At 39.4% G+C, this 27,486-nt stretch overlaps 1 protein-coding gene across 11 annotated transcripts in view; it reads right to left on the bottom strand.

Annotated features, from left to right (window-relative positions):
- Nucleotides 1-21,938, bottom strand: part of ablim3 (actin binding LIM protein family, member 3) — a 49,842-nt gene extending 27,904 nt beyond the window's left edge. For 4 of the 11 annotated variants that reach the window (XR_003594422.1, XM_028009175.1, XM_028009177.1 and 1 more), the window contains exons 1-2: nt 21,431-21,893; nt 10,680-10,814 (exon numbers count right to left, since the gene is read on the bottom strand). Coding sequence is in view for 10 of the 11 variants with exons in the window: in XM_028009175.1 (XP_027864976.1) it covers nt 10,680-10,814; nt 21,431-21,443 (148 nt within the window). In the remaining variant the exon portion in view is untranslated. Of the gene's footprint in view, nt 1-10,679; nt 10,815-21,430 lie in introns of all 11 variants that reach the window. The other 7 variants (XM_028009179.1, XM_028009182.1, XM_028009181.1 and 4 more) reach the window with 4 other exon arrangements.
- Nucleotides 21,939-27,486: the final 5,548 nt, after the last annotated feature.

The raw sequence follows: 27,486 nt of genomic DNA, 5'->3' as shown, positions 1-27,486 counted from the left end.
AGTTTAGTGCGATTCAGGATTAAAATGTTAGAAAAAGAAACTCAAACAGGAGCTCAATTTTTTCAGATTATCCATCTCCTGTTAGACTGGTGACAGTTAAAACATTTTTTTAAATCATATTGTTTATAAAAGGTACATACTGCAGCTTTAAGTACATGTAGACTAACATAAATTCATCCTCCTAACTGATAGCACCCAGATGTTGTGAAGAATGTATTGGCTGCCAGAGTCGACTTTTTTTAGTGGTTGCGAGCAGGCAGAGTTCACACACACACACACACACACACACACACACCCCTACACCCCCCTACATATAAAATCCTCCAAAGAGGTTACATTTAATCTTAAGCTGTTCATGAGAGGATCGTATTGACTTAATGGTGTAATAAAAGATCAGTGGGGGGCTTGCTTAAAAACAAAAATAATCTCATCTCGCTCAAGAGAAAAGAAACACATAAATCCACCCAGTGATTAGACGGCGCTGCTCACATGCAGAGTTGGGATGATGAAAAGGGACACAAGCTAAAGAGCAGTGACAGCGGCTCGTTCTCTTTTTTTTTCTCCTAACAGTTCTATAGATTCAGACACAGTAGGTACAGAAATGCTAAAAACTTTGATTGGGGAGAGGCATATGGAAGAACAGAGCTGAATCACTCCATAAAAATTCGCGTGTGCTAGCACCGACCACATTTCCGAAACCGCTGAACAATGGCGCAGAGATTCAAAAAGTGCCCGTGCTGCATTTTCAGCCAGACCCATTCACGGTCTCACCAAGAACCAAAATCATAGGCTACTTAATCCCTTTCCAGGAAATGGTATGAGCGGGTAAATATTTCCTCATCTATAAAGCCCTTTTCAAAACTGATGTGTCCTAGAAAGACAGTCAGTTTGCAGAAACAGTGTTGTTTTTTATTCTCTGTTCCTTCTCATCCTCTTTTTTACTTGCCCTCTCTCCCACACCTCTCACAACAATATGATTTTCAGTTTCTCCTTAAATTGGCTTGGAAATGAGTGGCATACGGTCAATTAGCATAATATATTGACGGCATTAGCATATGGACGCCAGGCCAAATCACATCTGGCTGCCTCAATCTGTTCAATCTGGATTGGAGGAGCTGAAAAGAGGGTCCACCTGTTGTCTAATCACCGTGTTTTCCTCTAACTGGGTGATTGGCTGGATGTATTGTAAGGGACATCCCCTTTGCTCGGTTGCCAGGAGGATGTAAACCTTCCACGGTTACCCTAGAGACAGCAGGGTCCCAGTCTGACTGATGTGGCGGTGGTAGTGTGGGTGGCACATTTAAAGGGGGTGGGGTGGAATAGAAGGCATTGAAGGCCTAAGTTTTGTCTTTAGCTGTAAGGAGATGCAAAAATACGCAGATGTACATATGTATAAAACACATATACAAATTGTTTAAATTTGAACTTGACTTTTGAGCATTAATTTGATCTTTTAAAATCGTCTTTTCAGTTGTTGAACTCTTCTTGCCATTTTACAAAGCATTTATTTATTTATTTATTTATTTTTTTTACACACAGATTGATAAATAAATAAATACCTAAACTTTCAGGGTACTCCCTGATTTTGCATTTCAAAGACTCACATTTCCAAATATGTGTGTTAATGTCCAGACCATTTTTAAAAACAATGTTTTATTATTCACGCTCAATTTGCTTTTAAGTATTATGCAAAACGCTCAAAAAAATGTCTGAACAAAATCCAATTCGTCAGCTAAACCACAGTTGCATATAAACCTACACATTATTACTTGAACAATGGAGTAAGTGAGATGTGATGCAAGCTTATATTTCTGCTCCCTGACTGTTTAATATAAAAAAAAAAAGTTCACACTGTGCTGCTAGACAATTTTACAAAGTTTCTGCAAACATAGGTAATTGTACTTTTTATGAACTACAATGCAAACAAAAGATATTTTAATAAATTTCCAACTTTCACTCACACCTTCCTTCCCACCAGACTAGGTTCAATTCAGACCACAGAATAAAAATTGCTGTGTCTCAAAGTTATCTACTCAGTTGTAGAGTTTGCAGTTTTTAGCTTGGATCAGCGCCTCAGTCAGCTATGTCAGTGTTATAAGTGTTGTGTTATTTCAAAAATCTGGAAAAAAAAAAATAGCAGCTTGGATCAGTGACCAGTTTGCAGGAAAGCAGTTGGCAGCAGCAACATGAAAAAAAAACCTCACTTTTCCTAACTAAATCTATATGTAAACTCCAGATCTATGGCACAAAAGGAGAGTGCCTACACATGAATGTCATTGGCCCCACAAAAGCCACGTCTAACATGGCCTGTATCCTGTATCAATAGTTCTCCATTAGGTTTAATGAGCTGTGAAATAAGTGCTTCATGAAAATGTGGTTTAAGCTGGCTAATGTATTTTAAATGGACTGAATTTTACAAAGTGCTTTCCTAGTCCTGTTGACCACTCACAGCGCTTTACATTATAGACCCACTTTTATCCGTTTACAATTCCAGATGCATTCAGACACACAATTCATAAAGTCACCATGCTAACGCATCACTTATCTTTAACCTTACTTTATTTTCACTGACTCTACTCTTGTGTTTTTTGTCTTCTCTATACTTATTGATTTCCAGTTATGTATTGATTTGTGATGCTGTTTCTACTTTTTAATTTCTGATACATACTTCAAGCACATTGTGTATATCAATTGACATGAAATGTGTCTAGTACATAAAATATACTTGATCTAAATTTAATTAGATCCTATTGCACTACCAACTGTGTCCTCTTTATATTGATATTTTAAAATCTAAAGGTCATTTTCATAGTAACAATTTTAATTTATTGACTCAGTATAACATGATTTTCAGCTCATTTGTTCACCTTACACGCTCTGTGAAAATAAACTTGTTCTTGTTGCAAAAACAGTTTATCTCATAAACTTCAAATATTGGCATTTTATCTTACACCTCAAGCTTGCTTTAGCAAAAAAACAATTTCATAATCAGATTGTATAGCATTGGATCCTAAGCTAATATTTTTCAAAGCTATTAGTTCATATTTTCATTTAATTACTGATTCAAGATTAAGTCTTGAGCTCAACCTTGCCTTTATATCGTCACTGAAATCACAAGTGTTTTTTTGTTGTAACATTTTCAGTACAGTTATCTCTAGTCAATGCCATCTTTTAAGTATCTCAATCATTTCCTTTTAGGAGAACTACAACACATTTATTTTTACACGAGTACCTGGAAGCTTGACTCTTAAATAAGAGCGATTCAAAGCATAGAGGAGTCTGACTTTCCGCTTTCTTGCTATGAAGTAACTGAGGTGTAATTCTAAGCTACACTAATGTAAAATTGATTTTTAACAGTTAAATAGAACAAATTTTAGCTTAGCCTCCCAGATGGGGAAAGTACTTCACACAATAGCTAAAGATTGGTAAAAACTTTTATCCTTCATTAAATTAATTCATTTTCTTTTAAGACCTAGAATAAACACACATGCTGAAAGACAAACAAATATGTGAAAGTAGAGAATTTCTTCTTGCTGAGGTTCATGAGGCATATTTGGTGCGAGCCAGTTGTGTTGAACAAGCAACTTTTACATCTTTTGAAACGTATCAAACCTCCATAAAAACTTTCTAGAGGGGGCCACCCATTTTGAAATGTGCTTTCTTTGGAAGTACTCTGAGTTCAGTCATGACCATCAAGCAGAGGCTTTAAAATGTATCCCTCCACATGTTGGTTGCCAGCACTGTGGGTGGAACAGGGACAAGGTTGGATGCTCTTTGCTGCTGCAAGTTTGCTTTGCTCCTTAGAGAAAGAGGTTTGCTACAACCACACAACCAGCACCGCATGCTGTGGACAACTACCCATAAAAATAGCAGCTCATATTAGAGTGAGTCTGATCTGATTTATTGTTCCATGAATATGATTTACCATGTCTCTACTTGAGAATATCTGCTGTCAAAAGCTTTCTAATGTAGATGTCCTCCATAGATGTTTACTCTTAAGAAGAGCAAGATTGTGTCTTCTGGATTTGTAGCAGAATCAGCTTTGCAGGATTGAACTACATCAAAGAGCTAATTCAATCTAAATTACTCTTTTTTTGGCAGTGCAGGAAGTTACAATCTAGAGATCATAAATCTACTGATTAGACGTCAGCACGTAGACTGCTGTGGTCATTAGGATTGTGCTGATTAGGCATCCACAGGGGGTCTGCCTGATTGAGTATTTATCTCCAGCCAACAGACGCAATTAAAATTCTCCTCTCCACGTCGGCCCAGGCCGGGACCCTAAATTAGTCCTGACACCTCCGGTCACTCCTCCTCTTCCCTTTCTGTCTTTTCCGTTTCAAGACAGCTTCCAAACCTTTGAGGCCCTGAACAAGGTCTCTACTTTATCTCCCTATTTGCACCAATGCAGGGCTGCACCTCAAAGCAGCCTTCTTTCCTCAAACATCCTCAACTCTCTGTATGTGTGACACTTAATGGACATGCTTTGTACAGCTCATAAAAGGAACCCTTCCCTCTGTTCTCATTGAGGCAAAGCTCTCAGCAACATGCCGATTTCCAAAGCTTTTTATCTGCATAAGACAGACAACCTGAGACAATTCATTAAAGGGTTATGTAGCCTACGTAGTGGGGGCAAGTTGCACAGAGGAAAGCACTCACCTATTAACCTTCTCATTTGTGCTACAAAGGCTGTGTGCTCACGCAGCCGCGTTCTGTGCCCCAGATCTTAGCCTTGGTGACAGGAGGAAACACTTCGAGAGTAAATAATGTGTTTGCTCAAGTTATGCCAAGTCGCAGGGTGAAGAAGTGGTCACAAGAGGAAAAAAAAAAAAGTTTATAGCCCAACTGAAGTTGCTTAATGAGGCCAAAATATGTGCAAACTTTCCGATCTTTGGAACTTGTTCGCCATTTGGTTAAAGGGGTTAGCATGTTAATGAGGTTGAACTAAACCTGGCCAATTTTACTTCCTATGAATTTTATAAATATCCAAAGGAAAATATAGAGCTACATTATATAACCCCCCACCCCCCATTAATTTGTGAATGTTTTACTGAATATGTTGCTACCGTGGTGATGTTGTTTAGCACACATTTTCCTCACTCTTTTCTTAATTTTCCCATTACTATATCCACATCAATCCTCTTAAGCATTAAGATTGTGCTCACATAGAGGCTTGGCATATTAAACACAATATTTTAGGCAATACTTTCTCAACATAATACATCAAAGTTTGTGGTTTTACCATGACAAAATGTGGACATATTCAAGAGATTTGCATTAAGTAAAAGGTTTGCATTAAGTAAAGCATCTCAATCAATTTGTTATCTTTGTTATATATATGTTTTTAAAAAAGGACACAATGAAAAAAAAATCTGGCAGGCATCCCAAGCAGCTACCATGACTACACAAAAACAGAAACAGCATGGTTGCTATACAGGAATTTGAAGTGAAATGTAGCTAGCAACATAAACGAAAAATATGGACAACAGACAGGTTCTCCCATGTATTTGGCTGCTATTAATGCCAGAGACAGATGGTTGCCCAGAAGAGTCCCCTCATATGAGGAAACCACACTTGCTGTTGAGGCCTTCAGCTTCTAACCTTCATAAGACTGATAAGAGAGTCAGCTGAGGGGAAAAGTGAGAATGAGATCATAGACGTACAGAGATACCTCTGTGGAGCTATAGCTCTTTTAAAAAGGCAATGATGATGTTTTACTTTGATGCACACAAGCGATTCCGAGAGGGACTGTATTTGTTTGTCTAACACAGCGGGGGACTGTCGCATTATAATTGCCCCTGTTCGTTCTCACTCCAGCTCAACCCTGCGTACGCACACTGACACATTTCCAGGCAATTTGTAGGACTTCAGCATGTAAAAGCCTTTAAGGAAGGTGATGCTCGGGAGCCACAAGCAGAGAAATAATCCCTGTCATCTCAGCTGAAGCCATGGGAGTCACTAGGGAAAAGAGCTGCTTCCAGTCGCGCTCCCTTTTCCCTCTGCCGGAATCTCTCCCTAGCAACCACACTTTGGTGTGGTGATTGGACCAGTGTACCAGCGGTTGCTATAGCTACAGGAAGCTCCCCTTCCCAGTAACCCCCCGCCCCCATGTTTTCTTCTCTCCTGTGCCTCTCTGTCTGTTTCTCCTTCTTTATTTTTGCTTTTTTCTACTCTAGTTTTGTTACTGCTATCTGTTTGTTTTTTTTTCACAAGAGCACAATCATAGCAGGTTAATGTCAGCAAAACAAACAGACCAAAAGGTGTAAGCTAAAGCATCCAAATAGAGACATGACTGACTAAAAAAAGTCTGCAGAGAAAGAGTTAAAAAATGTGTTTTATCCCCACCCTTGTGAGAATACTTGCGAGAAATGGAGCATTATCCAACCTGTATGTAAATTTACAATTCTCTACAGCACTGCTGTTTCATAAAATAAATCTATTTTGATTTTGCCTTTAACAACAAACAGCTAAAGGGAGCAGCTTCCTAGTTTATGTGCAAATTTGTTTTCTTCTATTTTCTCCATTTGTGTTTCCAGCGAGTAGACCACAGCGGAAACGTACACCTATTTTACTCTCTGCAGTGAGATTTATGTGTGACTAAGCTTTGTGCTCATGGCCAAAAACAGAACCCGCTGTGTTTGCTGGAATCCAAAAGTGCCAATTATGCTTTGAAGGCTGGGTAAAATGTGGTCACTATGTCATTGGAGCACCATGCACGAGCCAGCCAATACACTTGTAATACAACACCACACTATCCATACTCCAGAGCCTGCTGCTACACTCAGTAGAGTTATGGGATCTACATTATCCACATCTACACCCCCACCGCCTTCCCTTTGTCTGGAGCTGATGCATCAGTCTGTGAGTTGGCTTCTGTCCTGCCAGACTTACTTTCTCGAGCTGATTGCCTTGTCGACCACCTTCCTGTACAATAATAAGCTAAAGAATAATGAGTTTGAATGAGAGGTTAAACACACATGATTGGTGAGATGCTACTGCAATGACTAATGCATGACAGAGGAATTATGATAAATTGGCTGACAGACAGTAAAATAGCTTCATAGATTCAGGATAAAGTGATCAATGGCATGGTTGTTTGTGTGTTTACATATCGAGAATGTGGGTTGAAAATATCCTTAGAGAGTATTTGTCAGTTTAATAATAGCAAAAGCTTTTTTTTTCTTCAGTAACGCAGTGGAAATTGTTTTCTGGAAAATGTGTAAAGAATGAAATGTGTAAAGAATGGGACATAATATTTTATGACATCTGGTTTTAAATGATTTGCTCAAGATGGTTTAAAATGCAAACTCCAAAATAATTTTGTCTTTGTTTTAAAATAATAGTAAAACCCTGATTTTTTAGTGACTGCTCTCCCTCTCATACACACAGTGTAACATCCCCTCTCCTCTGAACAGAAATATTTAATGAACACTATGGCAGAATAAATAGAAAAAATAATAATGTGAATACTGTTTTTCTATCTCATATTCTATGCAGTTCTTAAAGGAAAATCACAATTGAACATAATTGGTAACAGCAGGTCAGTGCTATACAAAACCACAGATCAATAATTAACCACATAAGTTTGATATATTTAAAATCAAATCTCTAGCAACAGCAAAGTAGAAAAACAAAAAAATAAAACAAGGAAACAAGGAAACTGTTGCTGTTTAAAAAACAGCAACAGAGAAACTGAATTAAAAAATAAAGCACCTCTCATTCACCTAAAAACCTGGAAAGCACCAATTAAAAGTAAACAAAGCCATATTAGGGAAGATACAGAGTTTTCTAAGTTCAAAGAAACATGCAACATGTTTGCATGTGACCAGGTTTCCCATGCTTCACAATGAAAGCTATAGAAATGTGCTGTCTGAGCAGAAGCCCATGCCAGAGGGCACATTATGGAAAAGGATGTGGGACATCAGCAGCACCCAATCACTGCCTCTGGAACATGAGCAGGGCTCTGACTATATGTAGACTCAAAATGTCCAGTCATAGTTTTCAGTGTCAGTACAGCTACTATAAAAAATGTTGTATTGCAGTACACCGGTGACGTAATGTCTAAGCGACAAAAACAACGGCCCCCCCCCACACGATTCTTCTTTTTTCCTGCTCACTCTTGGCGTACCCCCTTTTTTTCTGGGACACAAATTGTCCCGATTGGTTAATAGCACCTTAGAGATGCTGAAAATATCCACCAATCAGGGCCAGGTGCCCCTTCACATGGTTACCACAGCAACCTCTCACAACCACAGAGAGCATGCCCACATGTACATGAACATGGACACTTACATACATGAGTTCAAATGTGTGTGTTGGCACTGGGAGCTTAACTTTGTGTGTGTGTGTGTGTGTGTGTGTGTGTGTGTGTGTGTGCGTGTGCGTGTAAGTGTTGTGAAACAGACAACAAGCTTTGAGTGAATAGCCCTTTGTGAATTCATGAACCTCAGAACATGTGAGGGCTAGACAATGCTGTTACTGTATCTCTGACGAAATAAACATTCTTACTCTCATGCTTTAAAAGGCTGATGGGGAAACGCTCCACTGTGAAATGTCCCCATCAATATTTATTTACAAAAACTAAGAGCTGCTAAGAGATAAAGACGAAATGGGAAACTCCAGGCATTGATAATTTATTTTTTCTACCCACAAATGTCAGTGAAACTGCTTAGTTAGCTTATTTCCACCATAGGAAGGACTACCTAGTCATATGCTGCCAATTTGTTTCACATTATAGCCTTTTTGAAATACAATACATACTTTGATTCATGTGTGCTGTTACTTACAAAATCTATAAAAGACATTTCTCTTCAGCTACATAGCTGATTAATTGCAAATGCATTTATAGTTACAATGCTTTAGCTGTTCACATAAGCCTTTAACACTGCTGATAATTTGAGCAAATTCAAATTCTCACTGACAGCATAATGCATGCAGATTTGAAAACAGTATTCAAAATATACATTTCTTTCCAACTTGTCAGTCATGGGTGATTAATAAATTGCTTATATGGAGAGTAGAGGAAGTATCACACCACTGTGTGAGAGAATTGTCACTGAGTTAGGGCTGGGCGATGTATGGAGTATACTCGATGTATCGCGATATTTTCAATTCACGATAGTTAAAATTGCTACATCGCAACCATCGAGTATAAATTGTCGTTCAAATAATAAACTTTCGCCGTCAAATTCACTGCGAGTATGGTTTATCCGACACCCTGTGAATGCATCACTAGTCCCTTCCCCGTCCCAACCTGAACATTTTCTACCAATCACGGTGCACAGAGGAAACAAACAACATGGTGACAGAGAGAGTTTGAGGCGAGCCGTGAATGAGACGGTAACTGAAGAGGAATCAGATGAACTAGTCTAGTTCTGAAAAGAAACGCCGCATCAATAATTTGGCACTGGTTTGAATTTTATATGGAGGATGTTGAACAAAATGAGGTAATTTGGGAAACATGTTATAAAACTATTGCGACAAAAGCTTGCAACACAAATTTATTTTACCGCCTAATCAGAATATTCTTACATGCTGTTCATGGCCGCGCTGCCGCGGTAGAACTATTTAATTAAAGTGAAACCTGGAGATGGAGGTATGATTTGTTTAGTGATATGCAATGGGTCAGTGGAGAGCACCGGAGTTGAGCCTTTTTTCATTCAGTGTCATCAACAGAAAGAGAAAAAGGCCAGAAGAGACGATAAAACCGATAATTAAAATGAGGTTGATAGTTTTAATCGTGCAATTAATTGATTTATTGTTTATCGTGACAGGCCTAAGAAGAAGGCTGCTGTCAGTGCAAACTAGCAGGTTGTGTGTTTACAGATGGGGGTAAAAGGTTTACAGTTTACATACAGTTAATATAAGAGTCACAAACTAATTTCTCAGTCTATTTTTTTGAATAAATTCTACTAAATTTGTATTAATAATCAGCAATATGAAACTGTTTTGCCTGCAATATTATCAGTTTAGTTTTTTTTCTTATTATGTTAAATAAAAACAAATGCACCGTTTTGTAGATAATTTTTTTGTTAACTTTTTAAAACTATGAAACTGTGGTATTTTCATCTCATACGGATTCTTATCCAGTAAATATTTCCGAAGACAGTAAAGTTACATCTAAGTGATTTTCCTAAACTCTAAATATAGATGCGAAGTGGCGACTAAATAAGCTTCATATTACAGTGGACAGGAGTTGTCTTACTGTAACAGGATCTTTGGTTATGTCACTACTGTATACACTCTAGATCACCTGCACCTTCTTATACAGCAGCACTGAAAAGCCAATTACATCAGTGGCATTAAGCAAGCGTGTACAAGCAAAGGTAAATCCTCTCTCGGTTGCCAGGACAACAACAAGCTACCTTACCAGGATCCCATGTGAGCTGCTAGATCCCTCTGATACATTTCAGTCCCTACTGAGGGCTAATAGCAGCACTCAGCATGTGCACCAAGAGAGGGAGGGCTTATCATGTGTGCATTTGATGTGGCTAAGAAAAACATGTCATCTCTGACCATAAAAAGAAAATGGCATTCTAACAAAAGGTAAGGAAATACTTATGGCCATTACCATCTAAGCAAGGGCATGCTATGACATATTTTGTTACCATAAACACTACAGATGTTTTTTCTGCTTTCACAATCACTGTGTGGCGTTTTTAAGGAATCCAATTTCTTACCGGTGCAGGTGAAGCACTTGACATGAAAGTGAGTGTCTTGGACGCGAACCACTTCCCCTTTGCATACTTCTCGACACCGCTGACACCGGATTGGCTCAGAGCTCCGCTCGCTGCGTGTTGAGACTTGCTGATGAGCTGCGGAACATAAAAACATCCTAAATGTACCATCTGAAAGATCAAACGTAGACTGTTTGATACACTGCATTGAAAGTTGTTTGTTTTACAAGCTTTGGAAAAGCGTGATCGGTCAACTGCATGAAACCCAGGCCAGCTGTCGAGTGAAAGATAGTGCAGCAAATTATCATTTAGAAATCATGTAATGAATAGAATCCAACAGTAAGCAATTAATATATAAACAGCTACTCTGTGAAAACCTTATAGTTTGTGAGAACTTCACGAATAAAGGTAAACTAACTCTGCACACAACGTCCTAAAGTTAAAACATGGTGGTGACAGATTCATGGTGTGGGGATAATTTTCTTCTACTGGGACATGGAAATTGCTCAGAGTTTTGGGGAAAATTAACTGGAAAACATAACTTGTTAGAGGCAGCAAAAACTTTTGACTGGGGCTGAAGTTCATCTTCCAGCAGGAAAACAACCCTAATGGTGTGTTCAAACGTTACGCATGTCAAAAACGCGTGTGACGCTCCAAGGCGTGCACTATTGCTGCGTTCACATCAAATGAGTTTTGAGCGTCAGGCGCGTCTGTTTTACATTCAAAGTCTAGACGGTGCGTCGGCGCATAAAATGCTTCAAACGTTTCAAATCGCGCACGCTAGACGCTCAAAACGCGGTGGTCCTCGACGTGCCTCCAAATAGACTTTGAATGTAAACCGGAAGCACCTGACGCTCAACATGTGTTTGGTGTGAACGAACCATAAATCAGAACTACAAGAGTTTACATGAAAGCACATTAGTGTGTTTGGAATGGCAAGTGAGTCTGGTTCTACATTGTATTCCAACTTCCCGGGATTTGTTTTTCTCAAAACATTTCAAACTCAGACCTTCCACCTCCATATCTCAATCAGGTGCAATTTTTTTAATGTTGGCCTGACATATGGAGTACCAGTAAAACAAATAAAACTCAGTGGTTTTAATAGGTCAAACTACAAAAAGGTTCAAATAGTTTGAAAATGTTAGGATCAGTACCTTCATGTCTGTGTCCCGGCTGTGGCGCTGCGTGGAGCTTCCACAATAAGCTCCGTCTGCAGCCCTGTCAACACTTGTTTGAAAACTGTGAGGTCTGACAACTATACGCTGGGCTACTTCCAGGCTCTCACTCTCTCCCTACCTCTATTTTTCACACACTCATGCTTCACCACCACTTGACTGACCGCATCGATCTCCTCACCTCATTCTGCTTCAGCTTACATGTGTGACTCCTTCGAGCCCGATAGCTACTTCATATTGAGCCACACAAAAAAAAAGATTTCCACAAAGCAAAATTCCCTCATAATACAAATATCAAACCCCTTTTATATTAGTCTCAACAAATGTTCATAATGATGTTTGGCATTTCTTGGTTATTAGATTAGGTCGGCCCGGAGATCTGAGCTATTAACATATTTCACGGCATCCGAAAAGATTACAATATTGACAATGTGTCAAAACGCCTGCCTCTTCTTTATCGTTCTTCTATACTGAGATTAATGAAAAGGAGGGATGCCAGAGTAACAGGCTGGGATGGTCATCTAGGCGAAGGACTTTTCTTTTTCCGCTAGAGAGGGACGAGGATGTGGGCTGACACAACAGAGTAGCTGATTGCTTGTCGAGACTTAATCCTAAAGGGCTTGCACCACTTAGAAGGTCAAAACTGATGCACTACTTGCATTGGTTGAGTCGTATAGAAGTATCTGTGCTTAAATTTGTTTTCTACCCAGACTGCCAAATTCTGTGGTTTTGATAAAGGTTGTTTCTCAATGTTGTTCAACACAGTTTATAGCAACAACAATTGCAAAACATACCACATCTCCCACAGTTGAGTCTTTGTAAGTATATATAAAAAAAACTTTAAAAAAAAAACCTCTTGGAAAGTTTGACTTTTTTCTCTGGCACCAGAAAGCAATAAAAAAAATCTTCTCAAAGTAACTTTGGAGCTATGTAAATGATTTAAATTTCCTGTACTTTTGATGGTTTACAGATAATAAAAACACATAATTCAATGTCTCAAATTTTTTTTTTATATTATAAAAGGTCAAGTGAAAGTATATTTTAAATATAAATGTCAGAATGCAATATGTATGTTGATTTGTAAGCACCCAATACTTTTTTAGGTCTCGTTTTGCATGATTTACTGTGTCGGTGCAGCAATGCTGAGGTTGAATGGAAGCTCGTGTTGCTTTGATAGTGGCCTTCAGGTGATTTGCGTTGTTGCAAACCTAACGGTGTCTCTCGACTTCCTGTTGGATATATCCTGGTAAGCTGAACTGCTGAGAAGACTTAAGGTGAAGCTTCAAATTTCTCACATAAAAAGGCAGGCTATCATATTTGGTGTCTTTATATTGCATTTAATAATCTCAACTCCGTACTTGGCACAAAAGTTGTTGGATTTTTTTCTGTGTGGAAGAACGTAAGCACCATGGGTTTTTTGGTGTGTAGGCTTTTAGCAAGACCAAGCAGGTGACGATTAGAAAGAGAACTGACTTTGCCTTGAAACATTAAAATACACATAAAACAGATTTTTTTTGTTTGTTTGTTTGTTTGTTTTTTTTTTACAAGCATTTATGTTGTTTTATAGAACCAGTAAGTCTGAAAAAAACAGATGCACATTATGCTTTTGAAAAAAAAAAGCAATATATATTTTCACAGACTATGCATAAAGGCATAAATCGATATAATAGCCATGGTTGTTTATTTTCCCAAACAGGAGAAGAGCGTGACTGCGAGAAATAAGTAACAACAATTGCAACCCATACCACATCTCCCACAGCTGACTCTCTGTAAGTTCATTGTTTCTCTGACAATGCTGCCGGGACCTCTGGGAAAAACAAACTGGCCTGATCAGTGCCAAGCCGCCAGTTCGAGTGAAAGTTTCAAGGAAGTGTTTTCTTTTGTTTTGTGAAACCAAAAGCACAACAGTGATTTCATCAGGTGTGAATGTGAGATAATGTGGGCTAATGGAAGAACAAGCCGGCCTGATATCATCCCATGAAAAAACACGATGGCAATTATTTACCCTGATGACCTTCTGAAATGTGGCCAAAACAAACCCCTAGCACACAGTAACATCCTATGCTTCCTATACCAGCGTATAACGTTGCCTGGTTCGATGATTCTTGATTTCAACTGTGACATTCAGATGGTAAGGTTACAATTTGGCCTGAATCATGTTAAAACATGCCTCCATCTGGCTTTGTTCTAATGATTCTGACTAGTCGTGTGAAGGACTTCTGGGCACATTTTCAGCCCCTTAAAACGAATGAGCATTGTTTAAATTTCAAAGCCTACTTAATTATTTTTGAACATATTAACAAGGTGCAGCTAATAAAGCGACTGTTCTTGATGTTTTTTTATTTTTTACTTAAATACGTAGGTGTCGGCTAAAGTTACACACTACACAAATGCTAAATTTACTCAGAGCAATAACTTATCCTGATTGGTTGAGATATTAACTCAGGTAGTTCCCTTTCAAGTTTATTTTTCATTAACAGGGGAGTTCAAAGTGCTTTTCGTGGTAACCCAATAGCCAATTATGAAACAAGGAGCAAACATTACATTTTGTAAGCAGTCAGCCACTGTATAGATATGTCACCTATAACTTGCACTTTTAAGACCGTTTTACTCCAGTAAAGGTAATAGAGGTCTGTGACGAAGTGGTTCAGATTGTGTTCGCCACTTGTCCCTTATTTTTATTTCTGAGTCATTTAATCTTTCATAATGGTCATAATGCTTTAATTCAAACGTTGCTTTTGCAACTTTGCTTCACTCATTATCCCGAGTTTGTTGGTGGTATCATTACGTTGCAATTTACATTTATATATATGTTTTAGTCAAAGCTAACACTTCTGGGCCATTGGATGAATATGTTTCTTCTCTTTCAAGGCATATTTTTGGTAAATTTGTTTTTTTCTTTTTTTACTCACCATTGCTTCTTCCTTTTAGATGCAACAGCTTGAGCAGGTGTATGGGAGGGGCCAAGTCCCGCACTTCCTGCTTAAATGATGATGTCACTGATTGCATCACTGAGTTCTACTAAATGGGAGGGTTTTCTTTTTTTCATTGCATTGTTTGTTTATCTCTAAAGTAAGCTTTTGTTTTGCCCTGTAGTACACGTTTTATTTTGAAAACCATTTAGTTATGTAGATGAGTTTGTAAATTAGATTAACAATCTTATTCCTGTTTCTCTGTTTAGGTTTTTGTTGCTTGGTTTGACCTGTTGCATTATGGTTTGGTCTAATGAAGTGTAGGCGCGTTGCCACTTTGCTTTAAGTCCAGAAAGACTTCAGATGCTCGGGATGGATGACAAAGCCCCAAAAAATGCTATATAATAAAATTTAGCAGTGCATAGAAAGAAATGGGAAAGTGGCAGCTCAGTGTCCACTTAAAAGGACTTCAAAACAGAGGAAAGTTAAACCAGAACCTTTTTTGCAGTATTTTTTATCAGCCATGCCTACTTCCAACCAGGAAGCTATGGTGTGATTATAAAGTCAAGTATAGGTTATAATATAAAGAAGTTCATTAAGATGTTTTCTGACTTACCATGTGTTCAAGAGAAGCTAAGAACAAAGACTCTAAGTACACAATCAGCTCAGGAGCTGAGATGTTGCATAACTAACCATGACGGTGTGTCCATTTTCATTCACTGAGACAGATCTCTCTCATGTCAAAACCAATTAAAGAGTTCTATAAAAAAAATTTAAAAATCCCTCCATCCTATGTCGACCAGTTGAGTCATGCTTCTAATGATAACCAGCTCAACTACAGGTGTAATCCACTGACTCCACATCAGCACAGGGTGTCCCAGGAGATTACAGCCTCCAGGATCCACAGGACGACAGCGCTGTGTACGGAGAGGCCGGCTGCGTCCCTGGGGACTGAGAGGTTGCTGTGATTTCTTCCTCTGACCTGTAATTGTTGTTCAGTCACAATGGATGCCGAGTGAATGGTGGGGATGAGTTAGACGTGAGTTACAACAGAGTGGAAAAATACATTGTTGTACTTTTAAAGAAGTATTATGTATTTTCTACGCACACAGTGCAATTTTGTAGCACACTCAAGTAACTATGTCACCTTCAGTTAGTATAAAAATGCTGTATATATCAAATAAGAAATTTGACTTCGCAATTTGATGCTTTGAAATTGGCCTCTGCCTCTTTTTAAGAAGCTCCTCCTCATTCCAACACTAAGCACTTCATCACAATGCATAATAAACATAAATTATATCTTCTCAGTTATACTAGCTAACAGACATGCAAGATGTTTTAATAGTACCAATCAGTTGTTATGGTATGGAGTCACAAAACTCCATTGTGAAGTGCAGTGCTGCAATATGCAGTCAGTTGTTCAACTCAAGGCCAAAGAAATAACTTTAAAACTGTTCTGTAAAAATATTAAATTCCTCTACAAGTTTGATTAAAAATGGGATTGTAGTGTGGTTAGCATAAAACACCCTATTATGGAGAGTTATTTCAGCCAAAATAAAATAAGGAAATAAATGAGTAATTGGCATCTTTGTTCCCTTTATATATCAACTCTCTCAAACTATGGTCCCTATACCCACTGCACTGCTCGTCAGCTGGCTAAAAGTAGGTTTATTTGATTCTATTTCCATTACAAAAAGAATCAATTTATGCATTTCCACTTGAAAACATATTGTTATTGTGAGGAATTGGAAGGCTGTCCTACTATTGCTCTTAATTTAACACTGTATTGAAATAAAAGCCAGCCAGCTGTGAGTAACATGACGGCAGGCTGGTCTCTTAAGCAAATAGCCCAACTAATTCTCAGTGTAATACCTGCACTTTTGTTTTTTACTTTATCAAAAGCAGAACAGCTAAAAGGCTTCAGTGTTTTAAATGAGAGAATTAAAAGCACTGAAAGACATCACAGCTTTTATGTGTTTTAGATTTGTATATAAAAGACCTTAAAGTTCTCGTTTTGTCACATAAATTCACTAAACAAAATCCATAAAATACTAGTTAAAAATAACCACAATCAATGTCTGACAAACAGAATACTTATTTTTCTGTCAATGGCGCAATAATTTCCTCTGAAATCGCTGCCGCTCTTCATAAAACATCCGAGCAGTACGCCCATCCATCTTCCCTGTCAGTAATTTAATGTAGTCATTGATCAGGGCCCCTCTGTCTCCCTCTCCAGCCCTTCCCTCTCCTCATCTGTCTTCATCTCCATCAGGACCTTGTGTTGAAGCAGCCATCAAAGCGACGCTGGTGTCCAGTGGTAACACAAACATGCCAGTACTCCACAGAGCAAAGGAATAAAGGTCGGACTGCTACCCACAGTCTTAATGATTTCTTGGTCCAGAAGTCAAGGTCAGAGGAAGCAGGACACAGCTGTGGTTGAACATTGAACTGAATTTAGTGCACCATCAAATCTGTTCTATTACTTTAAGAACAAATTGATTATGCTGAACCCTTTTGTTTATGTCTGATATTTTCCTTTTCTTGGTGACTTTTACCCGTGCACAAAAGTAAAACCCCTTTGACAGTAGCTGTTAACAATCCACAAAACCCATCTGCCTGATTTTGTATCGGTTGCGTGCAACTGTAAATGAATATTCAGCGGTTGCCTCCCAGCATCTGCGGTTTTCATCTGTGCAGTCGAAGCTCCCGCCTTTGTTCTCTGTGTTATTGAACTAAGGCACCTGGAATCGTGCAGTGATGAATGGTATTTGGCTCTGGTTTGGACTGTGCACCAGATGAGGAAGCAGCTCAGCAATCATAGACGGTATAGCTCTCGCTTCCATCTACCCCCAGTTTCCAGATGATTCCCCACCGCTCAGAAACAATCCATCATTTAATATCGCAGGTCTTATGTAGGTTTACATTTGTACACCCCGTCTGTCAGTGTGCTACTTATGTACGTCCTTGAACGACAAATATGCTACTCAGATGTGCTTGGCCCACATCGTATGTGCTACACTTACAGTAATGTATGTACAGTAGCATCTGCCTCAGCTTGGAACATTCTCCTTGTGCATGTGTGAGTTCTCTCTGGGTACTTAGTTCAGAAACATATGTGTTGGTTTCATTTGCCTCTCTAAATAGCCCTTAGTCTGTGCATGCAGAGTTGTTTTGTAGCGCTGACTCATTGGTTTTATTGATATGAATCCATGAATCCAAACACAAAAGTGTTTTTGAAATTATAATGCCTAAAACATAACCCTGAAGTTATTTGTCGTTCTCGACTCAGCATCACATTGTGAAGGCCCATTAGTGTTATAAGTCACACTACCATCTCACCCCTCTCCTGCAACTTTAAGAAGACTCATTTGTCATTTGGCATGAGAGAAATGTGAAATTTTGCACTGTGGAAACATTCAGATAAGTTCTACTTGAGTCACAGAGTGCTGCACATGAGAATTTTCCAGATGTACAACACTGTTGCGCCCTTTAAAAAATTATTTTTGAAGACTATTAATATTGGATGGCGGCAAGGTCTAGTTTGTGGATGATTAGATGCTTAAGTCATACTGAGCACCACACAAAGCACACCCAGCATTACAATATCTAATGTTTTTACAACTGGTGGTGAGTAAATAGACATGGTATTTACTAATGAATGAATTTCCTCAAAATCAAACATGATTGATCCTTCAAATGGTTAGTTGGGAAGATTTAGTTATTATGCAACAAATCCCTCTACGGCAAAAAGCAAATGCCTGTAAAGCATTTCTGCCACGACTAATGCAAGCTGCAACTGAAGCAGCTCACCTCACCAAACCAGAAAAGAACATGATAAAATGTTTCCTTTGGCTGTTCTGGTTGTGCAGCTTCTGTTCTATTGTCATGCTCTGGCAGCTACTGGATGCTTCTCCACACCCGCCCTAACCTATGCTGTTACTTCCCTGTGGCCTGATGTGCACACCACAAGAAATGCAACTAAATTTAACTCTCATACTGGCTATAAGAAAAGTGATTGGTCCATTACCGCCTTGCTTAAATGTTACTCTAGCATAGAAAACAAATGAGAAATATGATTTGTTAATCATGCTAGCACATCAGCCTGGTCTACTCTTCCTTGTGACTATTTCACATATTAAAAGCACTGCCAGCATGCAACACCTTCTAAAGTCTTATTTTATCTTTTTGTACTGCACTTATTTCAAATATACCTACCGTAATTACAGAGAACCTGGACATCAACACAACACATGTAGGTTTTTATAACTTCTGAGTTCTCTGTCTAACTGCTCCAGATGTGCTTGGTGCAGAAATTATAAAACCAAAATGTTCCAGTCATCTTGAAATAACTTGCATGTATTATTACAGTTACAATTATTATGCCATGACTATAGTAATACAGTTATATTAAAACATAACATTTTATATAATCTAATACAAATTTCCTTTTGTCATTTGAGGTTTCGCTTTTTCCATTCTGTTTTCAAGATCCACGTGATTTTTTTGATTTATTTTACTGCCACAGGTGTCAAAGTAGAGATGCATCAATCCAGGTGAATATCAGTTTCTTCTTCTAAGGGCTGAAAATTAATTTATTGTTTTGATAGATAACTTATTTTTTCCAACATACACAGGATTTTGAGTAGATGTATATTAAGAACAAAACATAAGGAATGGCAAGACTATCTAGACATCAAAGTGAAGTTCACCAAAACGTTTACCTTTTACAAACCCATAAAGGCTGAGTTTTGTAAGACATCATCCTGTAAGCTGGTGCATTTGGTGTATTTGACATGCCCTCCATGGTTACAACAGATCAAGGGATGATGTTTTTTTATGCATCTTTTTTTTTTTTATATTAAGGCAATCATTTGTGATGGCAAAGTGGCATGATGTGCAACTTTGCGGTGATACAGAGCATGGGGATGTGTAGAAGTCTCAACATAATACACTAAAAATCTCAATTGCTTCTAGATATGTTTTGTCTTACATTGAAAAATTTTGCTCTGGACATCAAACTGAGGGAGGGAGAGAAGTGTCAGTGCTGCCTGTGATAAATGGCGCCGCAAAAAGCCCCTGGCTCCCTGAACTCAATGATCTGTATATTGATCTACTTGTGCTTTATCACTCCCTAGTGTAGAAACTGAGTGTGCCAAAAAGAAAGATCTTAACCTGTTGCACGGATTAATACTTTTTTCCACACCTAACCATGTGTAGATCCTGCAGAATGACGTAAATACACCCAAATTCAGCAAACTAGGTTGTGGTGATGTGCAACTGCTCCGAGTGCGTCGATGGCCATTGGCTGATTGCACCCAGTGGAACAGAAAACAGTGCACCCCAACAGGCCCTGTCATGTCCAAACCTTAAAAGCACTGGAGGCAGAGAGCAACATATGTTTGACTGACACCAAAAGGGGAACAGTGAAAAAAAAATGTTTTTCTACAGGTCAGAAGCTTTAAGCCGGGGAACAGACACATGTTCCACCAACTCTCTGCCAGCTGTGACAATGCATGCTGGGCAATCTTGTGTGCAAAACACAAGGACTCGTGTGACAGCGGACAGCTCCCCACATGTTGCCTGGAGGTGCTGCTCCCCCTCCATGTGTCATGTGAGGAAGAGAAACAAAAAACACTCAGAGATCTTAACAAAAGATTTATTCTCATTTTCTCAAGAGAGTGGGAAGAAGCAACACCCTTTCTGGGAATCAAGGCAACATTCCCTGCAAATCAGGCAAGGCTCAGCTGAGTTTAGAGCGCCAGATAAATAATGTAGTGCCACAGAATGACAAGCTAGATTATGAATGCTGCAGCGAGACCAGGGACTGGACAGGAAGCTCCTGCCACCATCCTGCCCCATGTGCTCCTCTGAGCACCTGGGGCACATTCACCTCTCCCAGCCCGCACAATGAAACACTCGCCCACCTCACCTGTGCATCAACTCACAGTGAATTCTGTGCAGACCAAAAATGGAAGCATGCAGAAAACGTGTGCACACGCTCACCACAAGCTATACAGGGAAAGCCCTGATTCAGCGGACAGAGGATCAGGGTCAGAGTCAGCTAATCCAAGGTCAGCGCAGCATCAGAGCTGTCCCTGGGGCCATTCTAGGGTAAGGATGTCAGTGGCCCCTGAGGTTGTAAGGGTTATTTGTCACATGCTGCCGTACACATAGATATTCAGGGAGGTCGGGTCAGCGAATCCCCCACAAGTTACAAGGTGTGCTGCTCCGGCAGGGACAGTGTGGTTTCAAGAGCTGAAAGTGGTCTCCCAGAAGGAGGTGAAAGAGAGGTGGCAGACACTGAGTGTGTCCAAGTTTCTGTTATGTGAGTGAAGAATCGAAGAAATGCTTCTGGGTGAACTCTGACCCCTGAATGTATTTAAAGTCCCATGTTTAACCTTTTCTGAGTTTGCTTTAAAGATGCATAAGAATACTTTTTTTTTTCTGTGTAAATGTTTGTAAAAGAAACTATTTTATATAATCTGTAAATAATAGAAATGCTAAATTTTGTGATATACAAAAAATAAAACAAACATGCGGATTATCTATATCATCCACTAACAACAAAATAACATACATGGTTCCTATAGGATATTTTTGTTTTATCGTTGTTTACATTGTCCTTGCACTCCAAGCGGAGAGATAAGGCGCGCAAGAATGGACTTACCACTGGAACTCATGATGCCCAATGCGTCCTTATCCAAAACAAAGCTGCTTCGGCCAAAAATAATCCCATAAAGCACGAGGAGATATTCACATTGTGCAGTTAATAAAACAATATCTTCCAATCGCGGGTTGCGATCCTCACTCTCGGCACCGCTCCTTCCAGTCAATTACATGTGAAGGTGTAGACACTGGCAGAAAGAGGGACACACAAATATAAACAAAGAATTCTTAGCGAGGATTATTCCCGTAAGCAGCTGTAGGATAAAAATAAAGCTCCCGCTCCTGCTGTGCCAAGGTCTCCTGTGTGTGTGTGTGTGTGTGTGTGTGCTTTTAAAATAGTTATTATTTTCCCTCCAGTCAGACAGATTCTACAGACCAGAAAACGACGCTGCTCACTTGGATTCCACCTTCACATTTTTACTCTCGCCCGATACAGCCCCCTCCCTCCTCTTCCTCCAGCTCCGCCGCGCTCCTCCGGCGTGTCCCAGTGCGTGCGCCTCTCAAGCGCCGTCAATACTGGGTCCGGATACTGTGTGCGCACTGACCTTTCAAAATAAGGGAGCAGTCGCTTACAATTGGGTGTGATTGACAAAGAGACGGAGAGAGAGAGAGAGGGACAGGAGGGGGTGAAAGAGAGCGTCAGACAGATGAAATATCTATCTATCTATCTATCTATCTATCTATCTATCTATCTATCTATCTATCTATCTATCTATCTATCTATCTATCTATCTATCTATCTAAAGTGGTGAAACTTTTAGTATTCGTTCACAATTCAGTAACAAAAAATGAAAATAAAGTAAACAGTGATTTTATTGTGAAAAGAACCGCACTCTTCGCAGTTTTTACTCCGGTTCTCACGATAGATTTTCTATTCTCACTTTCATCCTCGCTCGTAGCGACGCCACTCTTTGCTTTCAAAAAGGAAAACGAAAATATTGTCCTAAAAGTCACGATAGGAAGTGTTAGATTATCAATCGTCTGACTTGGACTGATGATGGCAGAGTTGCTATAAGTGTCAGCAGAAATGTCAGGCCTCATCAGTTATTCAGTGTAATACAAATCACTTTTCAAAGATCAAAATTACGACAATGATCTGTGAGGAAAATAACAAATGGATAGAGGAAGTGATATATATATATTTTTTTCTATAAACGCCTTCATGTTTCCATTGTGTCCGACAGAGTTTCCTGTTAAAACTGGTATGACACCGCCCTCTTCTGGAAGACAGACGTAAGCAAATTGGTTAATTGGATTGTTTACGGATGAAGTCCTGCTGAAGAAAGGTTAGATGGCTGAAACCGTTCTCTGAAGTTACATCACAACAATATACAGTAAGTCTGACTTAAAGCTGTTTTATTTATTTATTTATTTATTTATTTATTTATTTATTTATTCCATTTTAAATCTGAAAAGGTGCAACTCAGTTTTTGTAAAATACTTTATTTAATGCCAGAAAGATAATAATTAGCATTTTACTGGCATTGGAAAGCTAAAGCAAAACTCTGGAGAGAATGTGCTCTTGAAGTTTCCTATTCTTTTTTTAGTCTATAGCATTTGATGACTAAGAGCAGAAATGCTTTGCACTTGTAGCTTTGCCTTCTGTTTACTTAAATGGGTTCATGGGTATTGTTGCGTAAAGATCTTCATCTAACAGTGCAACACCCATCCGCTGTTGGCACCTCGGCCTTCAAACTGGAAGCCTGTTTAATGCAACATCAACTCTGAGAAATTAAACAGCCCTGAGATAGATTGACAAAGGGAAATGCAGATGACTAAACATGAAGTTAACAGCTAATTCTTCTTTTTTATATGTATATAAAGAACAGTGCCTCTCAGAAGTATTTATTTTATTTAAAAGTGTTCAGATCTTATCTCTTTACTACCACAAACATGTTGGTAATAATACACAGTTTTAATCAGGATTAAATGTGACAGACAAGCACTAAGTAGTGACTAATAGAGGAGAAGAAAGATATTATGTAGCTTCAAAGTTACCTTGTGGAAATCTGTCAATAAATAAACCACTAATCAGACATTTAACAAATCTGCCCTTTATAAAAATTGCACTTGTAAAGTCACAAAGAAAAGTTTATCTCAGACCATTTAGGGGACATAGGAAACAATTGGAATAATGTCATATTATGCAACAAAAAATGTAAATTTGTGGCCTGCATGCAACAAACGCTAAACATCAACCTGAACACATCGTTCCTACTGACGTACGGAGGTGGTAGCATCATGCCGTGTAATGAGTTGCTTCAGCAGCGACAAATAGTCAGAGTTCGTTGAAGGATGACTGGAATTACAGGGCAATGTTTGAAGAGAACCAGTTAGAGGAAGCAAAATCAGAAGTTCACCTTCCAGAAGGATGTCAATCGTGAACCTCAGTTACAATTTAATGGTTAATAACCAAGTGTTTTCCTTTTTAAAGAGAGACCAAGTCAAAGTTTAAAAACAATTGCAACTGACAGTGTGTGGCATAACAATTTTGGCAAATTGCTTGTCACAATGCCATCTTACCTGATCTCCCAGCCTGTGCTATGAAACCTTTGCAGATTGTTAAGAATGACGCAGTACCTTTGTTTTTCTATATGCCTGAAAGAGCAAACGTCACCCCTCTGCTCATTGAACTCCATTGGACATCCTCAGTGGTCTGCATCAAATCAACTCAATGACATTAGTCAACAAAGTGCTTAACATCTTCCCTTTACTCCCCTCTCTGTTGCTTATATCAGGACTCGCTCACTCCGGTCATCAATGGATCATCAGCTAGCAGTGTCTACATCATGCTAACTGCAGTGCAGACTCTTTACATGTGTAGAATGACCTACCAAAACAAGAAACTTGTGAAGACCCTGCTCGTCAGAGAGCCTCTCTACCCAAGCTCCTACACTGTGCTTCCCTACCCTGAATCTCTTAATGTACTTTCCTCTACGCCTGGACTCTATTTCTGCACTGTCAGCCCCTGTGGCCTCTGACAGAACTTGACGAGTAGTCTTCCTTGTAAGTTGTAGTAGCTTTGATGTTGACTGCATTATTATACCCTCAGCTGTAATTCACCTTTATATCCTTCTGGCACATGTAAAAAGATGAACGCGTGCTAAATGACAAACTTATTCCAGATTTTTTTCCGTTTTACCTAATCTAAATTAAGCCAGTGTAGTTTTTTTTATAAAACAGCCAAGTTGCTCTCTCTCCATGTCCTGAGGAAGCCCTCGTTCCGAGGCTTTTCGGAAGATGGACAATGGCGGGATATGAGAGGCGCAGCATTCTCCCTCAGCTGCAGTCTTACTTTTTCAGGATCTGGATTTAGAAGTTTCATAAGTTCCATTTCTATCCTCTTAACCCTTTTTTAAAAATTCTAATGCAAAGTTTGTTGGCTAGTTTCTCAAGTGTAATGTTGCACAGCCACGCTCCTCATACTTGTTTTTGAAGGTAACCTTGATTGTTTGCTGGTTTGGCATTGGTCATGGCTTGTAATGCTTGTTATTGGAAATGAATAACTCAAATGAGGTTTAGCTGAATGTGTGCATGAGTGATACTCATTGTTTGGCGGTACCTTAAATAGTTAGTTTGTAATTGTTGCTATTAATGAGGGACTGTGTCAGTCCCTCATTGTGCTTTTGTCCACCAAACTGATGCGGCAGCAAAACAGGAAGGTAGCCTTCCTGTTCACGGGAGGCAGAAGGGCAAGAGGCCATCATGTCAACACAACGTTGTCACTGTCTGCAAAGGCGCCAGTTGTCCATAGCTGACAAAAAAAACAAAACATTTTGGGATGCTGTCTTGCTGCTAGTCCACGAGTTTGCCAAGTGATATAAAACAGGCACAATCAGCAGAAACGGTGCTACCGATCACATGACAGAGCTACGATCATGTTTCTGTGGCACTCCTCCTAATCTATTGCTCCATTGTTTCAACCCAGTCACTCGCCCGTTGTTTTTCTTTTGGAGGTAATGTTCTTTTTGTTTGTGAGTCACACCGAGGACATGTGTCCACTATCAGTGGGCCTGATCAGCAACATTCTTCATCAGGTCTCACAATCCCTAAGCTTTGTTCATCCACAGAGGAATGTAAATGCAACCTTGCACACACACAAATACAATTCCCAGTGTAATGCTACACTACAATCTCCACCCATTTCTATTTCTCATCTGTTGCTATTAAATACTTGTATATCTGTCTTTCTCACCACACATACTATGTCTTTCAATCTTCACAAGGACTTTGCATTGACTTCAAACTTAACTTAATTACCAGTGCATTCCTAACCCCAAACCTAAAATCAATTCATACCTTAGTACTAAACCTAGCCCATAGCCTAAAAACAGCTTTTCTTCTCATGGGGTCTGGGCTTTGGGCCCCATAAGGACCAGTCAGTCCCCACAATGTAGTATTTGTTTGGAAAAGGGTCCTTATACTGTATCAAAAACAAGGCCACACACACACACACACACACACACACACACACACACACCCACACACACACACACACACACACACACACACACACACACACACACACACACACACACACACACAGAGAGAGAGAGAGAAAAGGAGAGAAAATAAATGATCCATGTCCTGCAGCCTTGCATAGCCAATTGCATGATCACATGGGGAGTTCATTGCTGATGTATTCAGAGTGACTTTGTTTTAACATGCTGGATTCTGGAGGGACATGCACTGGAAAAAGGAATATATATTGAAATATGATACAGGGTCGAGAAGAGGGCGGTCACCGGGCCAGGGACAGGATCCACCATGGACAGGTTGCTATTACTTGACACTGATATGAAGGATGAAGACACTTTAAGCACACAAATTTATACTTAGGAGTAGATTAGCAGGAAGACTGTAGGAATAATTGGGAGTACACTGGGAGGACACGCACCTTCATCCCGATAACATGCAAACTCCCTGCACAGAGGCTACTGGCTCAGATGTGAAGTTGTTTTGCTGCGAAGGAGCCATGCTATCAGCTGTTCCACTGTGCAGTCCAACGTTGATTCAGTCAACCCTTATTCTCATTCATACATCACAATGTCCAGCAGAGAGCAGCAAGGCTGATGTGTTTGCATGGGTTGTATTTTGAATTAATTTATATAAACTGTAAAAGTCAAGAATGGTCATTAGACTGTTGGTTAGTATTAAAGTTTTTGTCTTGAAGCAAAAATTCAGCTTCAACTAGTTTAGGAGCTAATGATAAAAAAAAAATAAAATATAAAAAAAAACTATATGGGCAAGCTACAGTAGGTTTCCCCTGAGGCAGCTAATGAACTCCATGTCTTTGCTGTTGCTGTCACTGAAGTTTATTCAGGTTCTGCCTAGAAACATTCATTTAAATCTTTGATAACATGTGCACATATTCTTCAACAGTTTATTTTATGAGTACAGTCAGTTCCAGAGTTTATACTTAACAAAGCATCTTAAATGAAAAAGAAAAAACCCAAAGCAAATCCAGCCTGGGGATAATTACCCTGCCTCGTGGAGAATGATAATTATTATACGAAGTCGGTAACAGGAGGTAGCTGCTGTTTTATTCCCTCAGCATTTTTTCTACAGCCATGCATGCTAATTATAGCACATTTCTTGGCATCAAAGTACAATTAGTGGAATGCCACCTGTAGGTGTGTTTGTGTGTGTAGCCTGACAGACAGGTAAGTGCAAAGGCATGACATTCTTGGAACTTAGACAGGTGGTTTTTCAACAATGGTGCATACCAACTGACTGGTCGTTGCTGTAATCTACTGTCATCGCATGGGGAGCGTCAAACCAAGCTGGTACCACTGGTGAGCGCAGAATGAGGAAAAAGGCTGCAGGTTGTTAAGCGTTTGGTCTTTCATTGTATAACGGCTGCATGAAAGTTCAGCTGCTTTGTTATCTTACTTATTTTTTCAGTGACTCGTGGCTCACATGTTTGCTGTGTGTGTGTGTGCTGGGTGGGTGGCTGGAGGGGAGCCTGTTCATATGTGTGTGCGTGTTGGTGTGTGTGTGTCTGCAAAGGGAATGAGGGCAAGGAAGAAAATCTGGGCTGTTCCGGCGTCCCAAAGA

This window comes from Xiphophorus couchianus, chromosome 23 (assembly GCF_001444195.1).
Source record: "Xiphophorus couchianus chromosome 23, X_couchianus-1.0, whole genome shotgun sequence".
Taxonomy (NCBI): Eukaryota; Metazoa; Chordata; class Actinopteri; order Cyprinodontiformes; family Poeciliidae; genus Xiphophorus; species Xiphophorus couchianus.
The sequence above is the reverse complement of the archived record's forward strand: the minus strand, read 5'-3'. Positions and strand labels throughout refer to the sequence as shown.